At 42.6% G+C, this 17,165-nt stretch overlaps 1 protein-coding gene across 1 annotated transcript in view; it reads right to left on the bottom strand.

The window, feature by feature from the left end:
• Positions 1–17,165, bottom strand: part of ABH1 (ARM repeat superfamily protein) — a 39,699-nt gene that overhangs the window by 13,955 nt on the left and 8,579 nt on the right. The window contains exons 8-12 of the mRNA XM_090002281.1: positions 16,419–16,485; positions 14,448–14,650; positions 3,746–3,816; positions 2,266–2,350; positions 1,392–1,460 (exon numbers count right to left, since the gene is read on the bottom strand). Of these exons, the coding sequence (XP_089858407.1) occupies positions 1,392–1,460; positions 2,266–2,350; positions 3,746–3,816; positions 14,448–14,650; positions 16,419–16,485 (495 nt within the window). The remainder of the gene's footprint in view (positions 1–1,391; positions 1,461–2,265; positions 2,351–3,745; positions 3,817–14,447; positions 14,651–16,418; positions 16,486–17,165) is intronic.

A 17,165-nucleotide genomic window follows, 5' to 3' on the forward strand; every position in this document is an offset into this window, starting at 1 on the left:
CCGAACCCATGCCTGCTGAGTTCGGCTCCTGGGTTCAGCAGAACCTAAACCCAAGCCTGCTGGGTTTGGTTAAAAATTATACATATATCACTCCCCGCATCCAAATTTTTTTAAAGTGTTGCATCGCCGCATCCAAACCTATGTGACATGGCCTCGGATCAATCAAGAAACACCAGAAGCTTTTTTATATTTTTGATAGTCAAATTGCAGGATAACTCCATATGGATTCAAACCCAAGACCCCTAGGTTTTGATAGTGTGATCTAACCATCCAAACTATCTTATTTGACCCAACTCCCAAGAAACACCATATGAATACTTGAAGAAAGTCTGCACGATCTTGAATAAGTAAATTCAAACATAAATATCGCCTCTATGAAACTTGTTCAGTGACAACTTAACATGTTTTTGCACCAAATAGATTTAGTAAGAAAAAGAATTGTGGATCGCATTGTTTTGTGTTTAACCAAGCAACCCAATGGTATGCTTCGACATTTACAAGCAGTTGGCAGCATCTTGTGAACCAGTTATTAATTTGCAAAAGCACCACCAACTTGCAACATGACAGACTCCATAAGTGGGTTGATCCTCATGAATTCGCCCATGCATCAATTGGTTTGAGATCGACTTCCCCAAAAGACCACAAAGACTACCACTTATTTCCAACTAAAAGAGCCACCAAAGCCAAACCCTGTACCATTTCTTACCTTCATTTGTAATCCAAGAGCATAATTCAGTTTGGAAGTCAATTTCCTGCTCAGACCATGTCACTCTAAACAAAACAACCACCACAAATGTCCCAAAATAGAAAGACTAGCAGAACTATACCACTCAGCTCCACTTCTCAGAGTTGACGGATTCCTTGAAAGACTATAAATTTAAGAGTCCCAACTTGATTGATAAGTCTAGGGATTAAAAAGGTGATTCCCAAAATAAGGATTAGGTTATTTAATCATTGCAGGAGTTATGATCACCAATATTGTGAAAGTGATGATGATGGTGACAATGATGGTGGTGTCATGGTGATAATAATGATAATGGTGGCAGTACTGATGGTGGTGCTGGAAGTGTTGGTGGTGGTAGAGGATGAATATGATGATGATGATGAGACACAGCAGTTTAATGATCCAAGGACATGAATTTATTAAAAAATAGTTTATAAATTAGCTTTCAAAAATAAATTAACACAAATAACACAAGAATGCCATTCATATGGGTCCCAAGCATGCAGACGCTACAAAATACACAACACATGCACAGACACGCTTGCACACACTGATGTTGAATTTAAAAATATCATACAGTGCAAACGCCAATTAAAAATAGAAATATTGAAATAAACTTGATGCCAATTAAAAATACAAATATTGAAATAAACTTTCTTAACCTTACCTTGCAAAGATCAATGATAACCAGTGTATAGTATAACGGTTTGAATGGTGGATGTGGGAGTAATAAAAGCTGCATAAGAAACACAACACCATCAATAAATCAACCTGTTCTAACAATGTAATAAGTTTACGCACAGATCTCTATTAAAGGATGGTGCTAATATAAGTGTTCCAAACAGCCTGTGGCGGGCTGCCAAAGTGGTTAGGGCGGTACTTGGGAAGGCGGTGGATCCCAGCCTTTCCCAGGATTGATTTCCCTTGGGGGAATACCAGTGGCTTGCCTGGTGGGTCAATTAAATGGCCCCCATTTCTAGGCATGTACCTCATCATCAAAAAATATAAGAACTCCAAACTAATGAATGACTGCAGTTTTCTTTACAAATTCACCACTGACCAGCATTTAAGGAAAAAGAAAAGATTTGTGACGTGTCCCCTGATGCTAGCACCAGAAAGCAAGCTACACCATAGTGAGACATGCTTTTCTGCTTGACCACTACAAGTTAGGTTTCTCTTCCCAGGTTGAAAGCTATTTTGACAGAATTCACTCTAATCAAAATCATATTCAGGCTCAACCTTGCTGAAACAAATTTTATACCCTCACAAAGAATAATATAAATATCTCAATGAATGTTGTGATTGGTAGAGTAAGTGACAAAAGCCTCGCCAAAACACAAACTTAGAAGAAGAAAAAAATTGCCCACAAATTTGTGCAGTGAAACACAGACCACTAATTATATATCAGCATTCACTATCCACCTATTCAAATTCCAATATGCAGTATATCAATATCAGGTATCGCCCAACAGTTTGAGATGTTCAAGACTAACTGGCTCAGACAAACGTAATAACGAGAATTGAAGAGATTAAAAGCAAACCTGAGAGAATAATGTCTCAGCTATCAGATACTCATATCGAAATGGTACAGGCAGGCCAACCATGTATCCAGCACATTCCTTGCGACTAGCTTTGTGAGAACGTTGCAGGACAACAAAAAAAGATTAGGAAGAATTTTAGGAATCCAAAAGCAATGGGGGGTGGGGTGGAAGGAAAGCAACATTCAAAATCCTTCTAACAATCACAGAATCATTTTAAGCTTGAAAGTGAACGTGCAACATATCATTTAGGTAGCATTTTTAAACCAACATAAATGATAATGGGAGAAAAAAAAGAGGCTTTCATTACAACCCACCCTGTGTGTGTGCACGCAGGCAAGCACGCACACACACACAAGGACATGATGCATGCATGCTGATGCACCCACACACCACACACCCAACCCCTACCCCTACCCCATGTACCCACACCCACCCACACACACACACGCGCACGCATGAATGCATGCAAACATACATGCATGCACACAATGAAACTCCATGCCATTTTCAAATCCATAGGAAACTCATCGTTCTGGAACAAGTGTATTGAAAAAAATGTTTTAGGATAAGTTGGAACTTGGAAGGTATCTCCCACCATCTTGTCTCAGAAAAAAGGAGATGATTATTATGACATTTTATCTAAAAATTATTGAATTATAATGAAAGGCTCTGCCATTTCTATATAACAAAATAACAATAATAAAGCTCAAGATCTTGTAAAATGAGTTCAATGGGGGAGAAATGAAGCTAAGAAAAAGGGCGGAAAATATAACTAATAAGGCAGCAGAAGATATTCCCATGAATTAGTTGCAAACAAACAAGTTTCAACTATAAACTAATATGTTAAGGCAGCTGCAAAATATTAGATAAACCCAGTCATATAACAAGGGATATGTGTTGTGCTTTACTTGAAGAAGAAACAACAATGCTGAAAAGCTTAAAAACTGATAATAAACACATAAAACAAGCATGGACACGGTGGAATCTAATAACTGCCAGCTCAGATTCACGATGAAAGTCAAACAAATTTTTGACCAATCATGTATTCTGCCTATGGCATCCACGTATATCATTCAAATTGTGTTTCTTTCATGACACATATTCCTTATGTATCCACCAAACAATGATTAATGGCAGTAAAGAATTCCCCTGTTGAGACGCCTAATCTTATTGGAAGGTAGGAAGTTGATCTTGATTGCAGCAGAGAATGGTTGTGGAACTCGTTGTACATGCTCTCTCTATGTGAGGAAGTCTGAGTTCAATTCTAGATAGGCATAAAAGGTCATGACCAGATTACACAAATGTGCACCACAAGAACAATGAATTGTGACTATATTGAATATCTGACACTTATCTAAATAGACAAATACGTTTCTATTGTAGAAATAAATAGATTTCCATTGCTGAAATAGAGTTTGCATAGAAATACTAGAATGCTTCATAGGATAATCCTTAGATACAGAAAATGAACTTCACTAACCATCCATTGAAGAAAAGAAGCACATCCAACAAATACTCCTCCACAACAAACCGATCAATAGGCTGCATATTCTGCAATCATCATGGGAAAAAAATCACCTTTGATGAGAAAATAAAAACAGAAAGAAAAAGAAGCACAGAGATCAACATGATCACTTTAAAAGAAATCTCAGTAAAAAGAAAGGAAAAAGATGAACAATCCTACAGCCACCAACACCTCCTCCACATATACTTACATGATCATCATAACAATACAATCTAACTAATTGTTATATGAAACCAACAACCACACCACAAGTTCAGTATCCACATATATTTTCTGTTAGTATGTCTGCACATGTGTGAGGCCTTGGTAGAAGTTTAAAGGCAACGCAATCAGGGTATTTCTTTGCCACTCCACTATATCATTTGCTAATCTTTATTGATTAAGGCATGTCCGATTTTTTGACCCTTGCATCATTCTGCATCAATCATATATGTCGTATGTTTACGTATCAAGAACCCTGTTTCTAATCTTCAATTATGAGTTGCAACATTTCATGTTGGCAGAGCTTAATCCTACCTCTGAACTCATCCATATCTGCCATTGAATTGCTTCTTTCTTTTTTCCTTTTCTCTTTAAGCCAGACAAAATTTTATTAAAGAAAAACAGGTACAAAGAGAGTGGTGACAAGACCTCAGCTATACAAATAGCACGCAATCAAATAGACATTCATTAATATTTGCTTCTGATCCTGATATATAATCAACTTCCCGGAATAAAGCTTCATAATAAAGTCATAATCATAATAAGAGATATTTAATTGCCAGGGATATCAGTTGGCTACCCACAGCCAATGTCGTTCCAATTCTAGTATACAATAGTTTCCAGCAGCTTTAGGGAACTTATATGTTCTGGTATATAACTTAGACAAATTCTCTTTTTGCTACCATTATGATTCTCATCTTTCCGGGCCTTATTTCTTTACCTTCCCTGTTTCAGTTTTTCTTGTCCTTCTGTCTTGTTAGACATAATAACATCTTCAGGAAAATTCCTTGAAGCTTGAGGTCCAACCAAGTTAAAAAGACTGAAGTTATGATGCAGAGCAGGATGGAGGACCCAGATCCATACAGCCTGACCCAGGCAGTGGACCCAATTCACACCATGGGATTGGGGATCGGACCCAAGTAGTGGACCCGATCCAGATTCCCTTATCAAGACGCGGAGGAAAGGTCCCGCTGCGTACCTACACCAGACGAGTACAGGCCGGGACGCCCCAGATCCAGCAGCACACAGAAGTGGTCTCGGGTCCGGACCAGACCCGAGACCCAGATCCAGCTGAAGCCTTTAAAAGATCATCCTAGGGTTGCGTGCGGCTACACAAATTATTGGCTCTACCGCAGCTTTTGGGTTTTTCCTTCTGTTTTGCTCAACTGCCTTTCTCTGATGTTTTTTTTAATGGTTTATTCCTTGCAGTCCAGCCACTTTCCGATTGAGTTCTGTTTTCTTTCATTTATTTAATTGTAAGCATTGTCAATCATCAAATAAAGTGTTGCTCGGACCCATTGTTCCGAGCCTTCTTGGTTTTCACGTCGATTTTGTGTTATTGCTTGCTGCCCGACTGTACATTGAAGAAGCAGCCAAAAGCAGCCCGTTAGCAGCACAGTGTTGATCCCTTCATTGCAACTCAACCTTCAGCGTCGGCATCCACGAGGTTAGTTGTTCTCCCCCTCTCGCTGCAACAAAGTGGTATCAGAGCCCCGGCGTCCACCTTCATCAACGTGATTTCTCGTGAAGCGAGGACTGATCCGGCAAGCGGCCATGAATGGGAGGAGATCGATATCGTGGATCCAATGATGTGCATGATGGAAATGATGACAAAACTGCAAGAAAACATGGTGTGCATGAGTAAAGAGGTTGAGGGGTATCGAAACGGCCGGACGGGTTCGAAGGCCAACTCGTCGCCCTAGAATCGCCAGCAGAACCGCGCCCTACGACAACCCAAAAAATGGGTACAGCTGTGGGAGATGGCGCAGTGGGGGGTAGTGGCTGTCCAGCCGACCCCCGGGCCCATGGGAGAGCCTTCCGTCGTGAGCCTGTGTGCGCAGGTTGGGTACCGAACCACGGCCCAGGGGCTGCAGACCAGACATGACCTGCAGGGCCCCAGCGTGACACAGGGTCAGGCCGCAGGCACGCCCGCGCCAGCCCTGGCTGGCACAAGCCTGTCGACCCTCCCGGCTCCTGTGCACGAGGGCTCGATCGCAGCCCACCAGCAAGCAACAGGGGATCATCCCCCGTGGGTCGAACCGAATCCGACCGGGTCCAACCAGGATCCAAGATTATTTGGGCTCGGACCCGGATCCCGTGGGTCATCCTTTGGGTCTCCAGGGGTGGGTCCAAGTCTTGAACCACCTTACTCGACCAACCCAGTTGGGTTTGGTTTGCGGTTCGCCCCAAACCAGACTCAACCCGGTATGTTTCAACCCCAAAATGGTTCCAATGCCGATCCAAACCCATATCGGACCCAGACGGAACTCCCGTTTGAATTTGAGCCCTGTCAAAACCAGACCCATAATCATATGGATCGTGGGTCGAGTTCAAACCAAGCCGTTTATCCCCACAACTCGATCAACGATCCAACCTATCCAAATCTGGGTCCGACAAATAGTTTAGGGAGAGACCCGATCCACATCCAATCGGGCGAATCAACCCAATATTATACCAATCAGACTCAATACTTGAACCCGAACCAACCCATTAACCAAATCCTGATCCAGAATCCAATACCGTATCTGACCCAACACCACTATCCTAGCCTAACCCATAACCCAAACCCATACTATCCCATTCCTACCCACCTAGAACCCGAGACCCAACCAATCTTTCCACTCATAGTAGGACCTCCTGTCATACCGATGCCACAACGCTGGCCACAGATGGCGCCCACCGTGGGGCCAGCCAGACCGAGGCAGATTCAACAGGGACCGACGCGACTTGAGCGCCGACCACACAGCATCGGAGTACATCAGCACCAACAGCTAGGCGAGCAGAACCGCGATGACGGAGCAGTGTGGGACGATGATGCTTTTTGGAACGAGTACCCCGCAGGCATGGTGGAGGCCCGTCAGCAGAGAGCACCAGAGCGCCCCTCCACGTACGGGGTGAAGCTGGAGCTTCCCGAGTTCACCGGCAGGTTCAATACAGAGCAGTTCTTCGACTGGTCTCACGCCATCCAGTTTTTCTTCGACTACCATGATGTCGTCGAGCACCGTCGTGTCTCCCTAGCCTCTACTCGGTTGAGAGGCCTGGCGCAGACATGGTGGGTCAAGTTACAGAAGTCGCGGGAGCGGCAAGGACTAGAGCGCATACAGACATGGGAGGAGATGCAGAGGCTGATGCAGTCAAAATTTGATCCTTCAGATCACGTCGAGCGAGCCTACAAGGAGTACCTGACCCTGCGTCAAAGCACCCGAACTGTGGCGGAGTACACTACTGAGTTCCATCGCCCTTCCCTACGAGTGCAGATCAAGGAGACCGCTCGCCAGCAAGTCACGAGGTATATTTCTACTCTCTGTCCTGCTATTTCTGACGACTTCAATTGTGTCACGGTCGAGACATTCGATCAGGCAAGCAGTTGTGCCATGAATGTCGAGGAAAAATTGAAGAGGCAGGAGTATAGGACTTCCTGTAGTGACCAGTCCAGTCGACCCAAGTTGAGTTTCCCAACTAGGGGAGCGAACTCCCCTAGGAAGGAAGACTCAAAGTTTACCCCTAGAGCAGACCCTAACAAACCTGACCCGTCCAGACCCGCATACAATACCCGGTCCAAAGCCAAACCTAGTGAGCCTACCATCCGTTGTTTTAAGTGTCAGGAATTAGGACATGTCGCGTCTAAGTGCCCTACTATGGGCAAGAACACCCATCTCATCGAGGGTATTGTGGAGTCACCATCCGAGAGTGAGAGTGAGTCATTGGTCGAGGACGAGGATGAGAGGGAAGTCGTAGAGTTCGACGGCAACGTCGAAAATTTATTGTTCATCCGTCATGTTTTGACCGCACCCCGTGAGTCGACCCCGACAAAATAATTGCGAAACAACATTTTTAGAACCTGGTGCAACTGTGAGAGTCACGCGTGTGATGTTATTATCGACACTGATGCTTGTGAGAATATGGTGTCCGAGAGCGTTGTGTCTACCTTGAACCTGAAAACCGAGAAATTGTCCCAACCCTACAAGATGGCGTGGTTCAAGGAAGGAAACGAGGCTCCCATCACCCAGCATTGTTTAGTTCGGTTCTCCATGGGGGAGCACTACCACGATGCAGTGTGGTGTGATGTGGCTCCCATGAGTGTGTGTCACATTCTTTTGAGTCGTCCCTGGCAGTTTGATTGCAAAACAATTCACGATGGCCACAAGAACACTTACTCTTTTATTTTTATGGGTCATAAGATAGTCCTCCTCCCTATCAAAGAGACTGGTTTTCCAACTGTGGATAAGTCAGAACGAGTCCCGAGACTCGCGGGCCTATCGTACCGGTCCTTCTAGAGCCATTATCAGGAATATGGTTATTGTTATGCCCTGGTGGCTAAGTCGTTGATGAGTACGTCTTTGTCCGTTCCTGCGTACGTTGCCCCTCTTATTGAGGAGTTTCGCGACATTATGCCAGATGACCTGCCTAATGGTCTACCTTCGATGAGGGTAGTCCAGCACGCCATTGATTTTGTCCCGGGATTGAGTCTCCCTAATCTCCCCGCATATCGCATGAACCCATCCGAGCATGCCGAACTATTGAGGCAGGTTCAGGAGTTACTGCAAAAGGGCTTTATTCGTGAGAGTGTGAGCCATTGCGCACTACCTGCCCTGCTCACCCCTAAGAAAGATGGGTCCATGCGCATGTGTGTTGATAGTCATGCGATCAATCGCATCACGGTCAAATACTGTTTTCCCATCCCTCGTTTGGACGATATGTTTGATATGTTGTCTGGTGCTTCCATTTTCTCCGAAATAGATTTAAAAAGCGGGTATCACCAGATTTGTATCCGGGAGGGGGATGAGTGGAAGACTGCATTCAAGACACGTGATGGATTGTATGAGTGGTTAGTCATGCCATTTGGGTTATCTAATGCCCCAAGTACTTTCATGAATATGACGACCCAAGTGTTGCGTCCCTGCATAAGAAAGTTTGTCGTTGTGTATTTTGATGATATCTTGATTTACAGCTAGTCCTTGTCTGACCATTTGAGTCACATGCGTTAGGTCCTAGAGATCTTAAGGAACGAAAAGGTGTACGTCAATGCCAAAAAAGTGTGAATTTATAATGTCCAGTGTCGTGTTCTTAGGTTTTATTGTGTCTTCCGATGGAGTTAAGGCAGATCCTGCGAAAGTCTGTGCGATCGTAGATTGGCCTACCCCAAAGACGATAGGAGAGATCTGTACTTTCCACGGGTTATCCACTTTTTACCGTCATTTTGTGCGAAATTTCAGCACCCTTATGGCCCCTATCACAGAATGCCTGAAAGGTACCAGTTTCCATTGGACGCCTGCCGCGGAAAAAGCCTTTACGACTATCAAAGAGAAAATGACTGGTGCCCTTGTCTTAGCCCTTCCTGACTTTAGTGCAGTCTTTGAGGTTGAGTGCGATGCCTCTAAAGTGCGGATTGGTGCGGTCTTGAGTCAGAACCGCAGACCTGTTGCTTTCTTTAGTGAGAAGCTGACTCAGGCCAGGTGCCAATATTCCACTTATGATGTCGAGTTTTATGTCGTTGTACAAGCCCTTCGTTATTGGAGGCATTATCTTATTTATGAGGAATTTGTCTTGTACACGGATCATGAAGCTTTGAAGTATTTAAATAGTCAAAAGAAGTTGAGTGTTCGCCCTGCCAAGTGGGTCAGTTTCTTGCAAGAGTACACCTTCACGATTCGCCATCAGTTTGGTACTCTGAACAAGATAGTTGATGCCCTTAGCAGAAAAAACAGCCTTCTGGTGACAATGTCAGTGCAGGTCATTGGGTTCGAGCAGTGTAAGGAGTTGTACCCGACGGATCCAGATTTTCAGCAAGTCTGGGAAGGGTGTCTCTCCTCTGACCACACGGTCGACCCACGATTTAGTATACATAACGGTTACCTCTTTCGCGGTAACAAGTTATGTGTGTCTGACTTCTCTCTAAGAGTTCAGCTGATTTCCGAGTTACATGAAGGGGGACTAGTTGGGCATTTTGGCCATGATAAGACATTAGCTCTGTTAGATGAACGCTACTTTTGGCCCAAAATGCGCAAAGATATTGTCAAGTTTATTCAAAGTTGTCGAGTGTGCCAAGTGTCTAAGGGTCATCGTTAAAATAGTGGTCTTTATACTCCGTTACCCATCGTGGAGCGTCCCTGGGAGCATATGTGCATGGAATTTATTGTGGGTCTTCCCAAAACCCCGCGTCGTTTTGATTCAGTTCTAGTCATTGTTGACCAGTTCTCCAAAATGACTATTTTTGTCCCATGTAAGCGCACCACTGACGCCTCCTTAGTAGCTTCCTATTATTTCAAGGACGTGACTCGCTTTCATGGTTTACCTCACACGATCACTTCAGATCGTGACACACGTTTTATGAGCCATTTTTGGAAATCGTTATGAGCCTTGTTGAAGACCAAACTTCAGTTCAGTAGTGCTTACCACCCTCAGACAGATGGCCAAACCGAAGTTGTCAACCGCACCTTAGGAAATTACGGAGTCTAGTGGGGGAGAATGTCAAAACTTGGGACCTCGTTTTGCCTCAAGCCGAGTTCGCATATAACAGTTTCATCAACCGGTCTACAGGCAAATCTTCGTTCCAAGTGGTTTATGGTCGGTCACCCACCCATGTCGTTGACCTAGCCCCTTTGTCCGATATCTCAAACCCAACCCCAGACGCATTTGATGTCGTCGAATATATGCGTAATATCCACAAACAGGTCCGAGCCAAACTTGTTGAAAGCTACGAAGCCTAGAAAGCTTTCGTAGATCAAAGTCGTCGTGATGTCCAATTTCAAGTCGGTCAGTTAGTTTGGGTTTACTTGCGTCCTGAGCGCTTCTCCGTAGGTACCTATGGCAAGTTGAGCCCTAAAAAGTATGGTCCTTTTAAGATTCTTCGACGATTGGGTTTGAATGCCTACCTTCTTGAGCTGCCCGAAGATTGACACATTTCACATATGTTCAATGTGTCTGATCTATATGCTTATTGTGGAGACAACAAGTCGTCAGAGTCGACTTCTTCCCAACCAGGAGAGAATGATGCAGAGCAGGATGGAGGACCCAGATCCATACAGCCTAACCCAGGCAGTGGACCGGATTCACACCACGGGATTGGGGATCGGACCCAAGTAGTGGACCCGATCCAGATTCTCGTATCGAGACGCGGAGGAAAGGTCCCGCTGCGTACCTACACCAGACGAGTACAGAGAGTACAAGCCGGGACGCCCCAGATCCAACAGCACACAGAAGTGGTCTCTGGTCCGGTCTCCGGTCAGGACCGGACCCGAGACCCGGATCCAGCTGGAGCCTTTAAAAGATCATCCTAGGGTTACGTGCGGCTACACAAAAATTATTGACTCTATCACAGCTTTTGGATTTTTCCTTCTGTTTTGCTCAACTGTCTTTCTCTGATGTTTTTTTTAAATGGTTTATTCCTTGCAGTCCAGCTACTTTCCGTTTGAGTTTTGCTCGGACCCATTGTTCCGAGCCTTCTTGGTTTTCACGTTGATCCTGTGTTATTGCTTGCTGCCCGACTGTACATTGAAGAAGCAGCCAACAGCAGCCCGTTAGCAGCACAGTGTTGATCCCTTCATTGCAACTCAACCTTCAGCGTCGGCATCCACGAGGTTTGTTGTTCTCCCCCTCTCGCTGCATCAAGTTATCATCTTCTTCTGTGTTGCTTTTGGGTTCTCTCAATTGGAGTACCTGATGTCTCTTCCATTGATTTGTATGTTGTTTAACAGTGTATACACTGTTTCATATTTGTTACTGTTGCATTTATGGCTTTTAGTGGGTTCTCTATAAGCAGGCATTCCAACAGTGTGGGAGGGAACTTGATTATATCTGAGTTGAACCATTGTCCATGAAATGAACATGGTCCATAACTGACAGTGATCTGATTCTGTGGTTATCTGTATTAGGCTATATGTTTTCAGAACACTAATTTTATCCTGTGTACAAGATGCACAATACAGATCACAATTATAGGGCCCGCCATTCACACATCTGACAATGTACAGCCACATAAAGCAAATCTTGAATACTAGCATTATCTTTGACTGATGTCGGAAGTGCAGATTCCGGCTGAAGCCTAATCTGACCATGACACTCCTCTGTGTTGTAGAGAAAAATCAGATGTTTTAAGTTGGATTATGCCAAAGTTCCCACCAATTTGCGGTAATAAATTTAATCAAGTAACTCTTAGAGGTTGGATCTACTAACATCTGCAGTTGAACAATATGATTATGTCGCATGCAGTTTGTTGATAGAACATGTCTCATGAATTTGACCTCCGGGCTGCAGATAGAGGCATTAGCTGCACCTTGCAGTTATTTCTTTGCTTGCATGATGATCAGAAAGTTGATTTGCTAAGTCCGCTGCAATAGATGAAACTCAAGGTTCCCTTAAGACTGTTCTTTTCAGCTTTTGTTTATCCTGAGCAGATCTTGTACATTGGATTGAGTGATTAGTTATGCAGGATGGTATATATGCCTCTGGTGATTCATATGCCATTGAAATGGAAGAGGCTACTTGGCCAGGACAGAAGAGTTTTGTCCATCTGGATTTGGATTCTGTATCAATTCTAAAATTTCACATTTGTGGTTTTTGTCTCAATTCTAAATCTCATGTTTTTGTGGTTTTGACCTGTGCGCTCTCGCAGATTTATGCAACTATTATTACCTCTGCCACTCATATTCCACTATAAAAGAGAGAATTTAAAGGCAACAATATTTTCCCCCTTAGACTAGCAAGCATGGGCTGTCACCTATGTCACATGGACTCTTCATAAGGCTCGCCGCACCCATGTTGATGCAAACGTGATGCGATGCGGTGCGGCTACCATAAGAATCAGCCGCATCGGGCACGATCAAAATTCTATGGGTGTGGCCAACCCGCACCTAGGGTTAAAAAATTTCAAAAATGGACTCAGTCAACTATAACCAAGTCCATTTCGGTCCAAGTAAAAAAATGAAAATCGAGTTTGGGGGGAGGTTTAGTTAGGGCACAATTGCAGACCCCCCCCCCCTTTCTCGAACCCTCCTCCTCTTCTTCATCCGCCTCCCGTCCCCACTCCTCTTCCTACGGTAGAGGTGGCGACACCGGTAAGCTTCTCTCTCCTCCTCTCTTCTTCTTCTCCTTCTACTATTTTCTCCTCCTCTTCTTCCTCCTTCTCGCTTTCTTCTTCTCCTTCTCTTTCTACTACTTCCTCCTCCTCTTCTTCATCTGCCTCCCATCCCCATTCCTCTTCCTACAGCAGCGGCAGCAGCACCGACACCGCGAAGCTTCTCTCTCCTCTTCTCTTCTTCTTTTTTCTCCTCTTCTTCCTCCACCTCTCTTTCTTCTTCTTCTTCTTCTTCTTCTTCTCCTTCTACTACCTCCTCCTCCTTTTTCTTAGCTTCTCTTCCTCCCTCCACCGCCTCTCCCTCTCTCTCCTTCTTCCTTCTCCTCCTCCCCTCATTGCCGCAAGGGCAAAACCAAAGGTTGGCTTTGACTCTTGGGTTCAGCATAACCTAAACCCAGGTCTGCTAGGTTGGGCTCCTGGGTTCAACAGAACCAAACTCAAGGTTGATGGGTTCATCTCTGTTGAACCCATGCCCGGGTTCGGCTCTGCTGAACCCAGGGAACTGGGTTCGGCAAAACCTAAACCCAAACCTGGGTTCAGAAGAACCGAACTGAGGCTTGCTAGGTTCAGCAAAACCTGAAACCAAACCTGGGTTCAGCAGAACCGAATCCAGCGTGAGCCTGGGTTTCGACAGAACCTGAACCAGGAGTGGGTTTAGCAGAACCGAATCCAAATTTAGCTTGGGTTCTATAATTCTATTCTAAATTTAGCCATTATTTTTATGAATTTTAGTAGGATCATTACCTCATCATCACATGCATCTTGTATGATATACTTTTGGTATGCAATTATGCATTGTTTGTTTCTTTTGTTAGTACAATTTAGTTAATTTGATTTATTGCATAAATTTATGCATGATGAATTGATGATATGATAATTGTTTTTATGATATGATTATTTTTATTTAACTTAAAATTGTTAAAGTATATATATAATATATATATACCCTCTCTGCATCCCTGCACCCAAGTTTTTTTAAAGTACCGCACCCATATCCACACCCGCACCTATGTGACATAGGTTGACACATCAAAACCTTGGATGAAGATGGTGTTCCTCCAAACATAATATTATCTAATCCAACCCTAAAAGCTTCAAAATTTTGAGTGAAAGTTGAAATGTTCACATGTACGATGGTCATAAAAATAGTAAATTATACAGCACCAATACAATAAAATATTGCTACTAAGAAAATACATCATTTCAAACACTATCTCAGCAATTTGGAAATGTCTGATCAATGACTGCATACTTTTGTTGACAAGTATATGAATGCAAAAATAATTTGACAACATGCTCGCCATCTCGACAACAAGCCAAACTTAAAAGCACGCATATTTATTGATAACACAAATTGAGAAAGGAGGAGAAAAAACATACCTCCTCAGATTTACTTGCAGGAAAGATGTTAAGTCTACGAAGCCTTTGAGGATAATTTGTCTCAGCTTCATGTTTCTGTTTACCGGTTGTGGTTCCAGAAAGTGATGATGGAAAAGCAGGTTGCTCTGGGCAATTTAAAGGTCCAAACTCATGTGACCTTCCAGCAACCAGCCGTGCTTCGAAGGAAAGATGTGGTCTAGGAACTAGTAATGAAAATATACATACATGAGCACTTCAAAAACAAAGACCAACAAAAAGTAACAATGCGTGAAGATGCCAGCAAAAGCATAGCTTACTGTATGTTTGCCTGTACACAGAGAAACAGCCAAAAATTACCCAACAAAGAATTGCAACATCAAGTGTGATACAACAAGCATCATACAACAGTTCTGATTAGGGTCAGATGTGGTTGATACCAGATTCAACAAATCTAATATTAGCCAACTGTTTTGGATTCAGATGCAAACTTGGATGGTGAAAAGCGCATAAAAAATCTGGTTTTTCACATGTAATCGGAGTCAGATATCATATGTCAAATCTGGACATCCATCAGATTCGGTGACAAAAAACAAAACCATATCCGCATCCATCATAATCGAATATGGTTTGGCTTACCAAATCCAACTAAATGAAGTCGGATTCGGCCGGATATCAAATAAAACCTGAACCATTGGCATCACCAAACAAGACACAGATTCCATGAAGGCGAAAAGATATTCAAAACAATCACAAGTTCACAACTAAGCAGAACAGTTTAGTTATCAAACTACAAGTCAAAACTTCCATGATTACCAGGGATATTATTGTATTAGTGTTGGCTTGCAGAAAACAAGTCCCAAGCACTAGCAGACGAAGGCTGAACAAGAGCTAGAAGTTGAAGTTATGTTAAGTCAAGGGGTGACTACAAGCAAAATGATCCAAAAGAATTATCCCTGAATAGGATGATCAATGCCCACAGCTCAAAAAATTAAGCTAGTAGAATATAGATATTACCATATTACTTGAACATCCAACAATAACTTTGCTGACGAAAGGTTTATCTTCTGTAACTGGCCTCATTAAAAATATACCAATACCACTCTTTGATTAGGCTCATCTAACAGGAAAAGAAGCTCAGGAATGCTAATGATGCAGAATAGATCCAATTTGGGTCTATAAAAAGTTATGGATAGGGTTAGGAGCTATGTCACATGGATACGGATGCAGGTGCGAGATACAATGCGGATACACTTAGTATGATATGGTAATTTTCAAATTTTAGGACACGGGGACACAGTCGTACAAACACATAGATGTATGTATGTGTGTATAACACAATAATTTAAAATCACTATAATTAGAAATAACAAGTAATGAAACTAGGTTGAAATTGAAATGTAATGTAATTGATGATGAATTTTAAAAGAAAAATAACTCAAGTGAATATGAATATGAAATAAGTAAATAAGATCATACAAGAAAATAGACAAAGTTAATGGCACAATGTTGACTGTGTTAAACTAGCTAGACTACGTTGATGAGTTGTCGTATTGTGTCCTTGAAGTGTCCGAATGTCGTGTTGTGTCCTTGAAGTGTCCAAAACTAGCTAGACTACCAGAGCTCATCATAAGTATTATGGTTCTTGATTCTATGATCTGCTTTATCCACTAGGACTAAAACAGTTCAACAGTCTTGTACCCTAAAACCAATTGCACCCAAGGAAAAAGATTGAAACTTATGGAGGTCAGTGCTATTATCCATTGTCATATATCTTATTCCCACCATGAAAGATATCAAACAAGTTAGAGAATATATGCTATCTTGAAACACTAACAAGTTTAACGGAAACAACTCTGACTGCAATTTAATTGATTAATGGTCTTCCTTCTTTCTTTCTTAATGATTGAGACGGTATTCTTGTGAAAATCTATCAAAATACATTTACAGTACAATGGATAAAAAATTATATAGATACAGGAAAGAAATGCATACCACTATCTACTTTCCATCCATTACTGGAAAGACTTTGGATGCGATCCCACAAGTCCTCTAAGAAATCCTAAAGAAGGAAAAGTTAGTAAATGATGACAAACGGTACACCCATTATTACAAATTTGTTCAAGACAAAGCTATGACATGAAAATGAGAATACAGAAAACGTGAACAAACAATTTCGACAATATGTTCCTTCTGTGCTACATATAACGCAGAACAATTATACTGCCTCCCAAAACTCTTCTTTTAGAATTACAGGGAATCTGGCATGGAATAAAATATAGACAATAAAAGATTTACAAGAATATAGTGTAACCACACTGGATATATAAAACATATCCAGTGTTACACACAAAAATGGAAAGAGGAAGTATCATATGCCATAGGTAACACATGTATCTCACACTCACCCCATGCTTTAAAGTCTTCAAGACATGTTTTCACATTTTTCAAACTATGTTTACTATTGTCTAGTGCTATGAAATACAGTGACACAGAAGGTCCTTTTATCACATCTTGCCACCAAAAATATATGATAATGGCAAGATGAAAATGGATCATACACATGCATGTATATGCAAGGGGGGGGGGGGGGGGGGTCGGGGGTGCTACACACACATTCACAAACCATGCAAATAGTCTCCCATGTGAAAATTTGGCTTATGAAACCATTACAGAGAGGAAGACGGAGAACAGTCCCCACTGGAAAATGATTCACATGTTCGCTAATGTTAAATTTGCCTA

Source organism: Nuphar pumila, chromosome 4 (assembly GCF_984573655.1).
Source record: "Nuphar pumila chromosome 4, dmNupPumi1.hap1.1, whole genome shotgun sequence".
Lineage (NCBI taxonomy): Eukaryota > Viridiplantae > Streptophyta > Magnoliopsida > Nymphaeales > Nymphaeaceae > Nuphar > Nuphar pumila.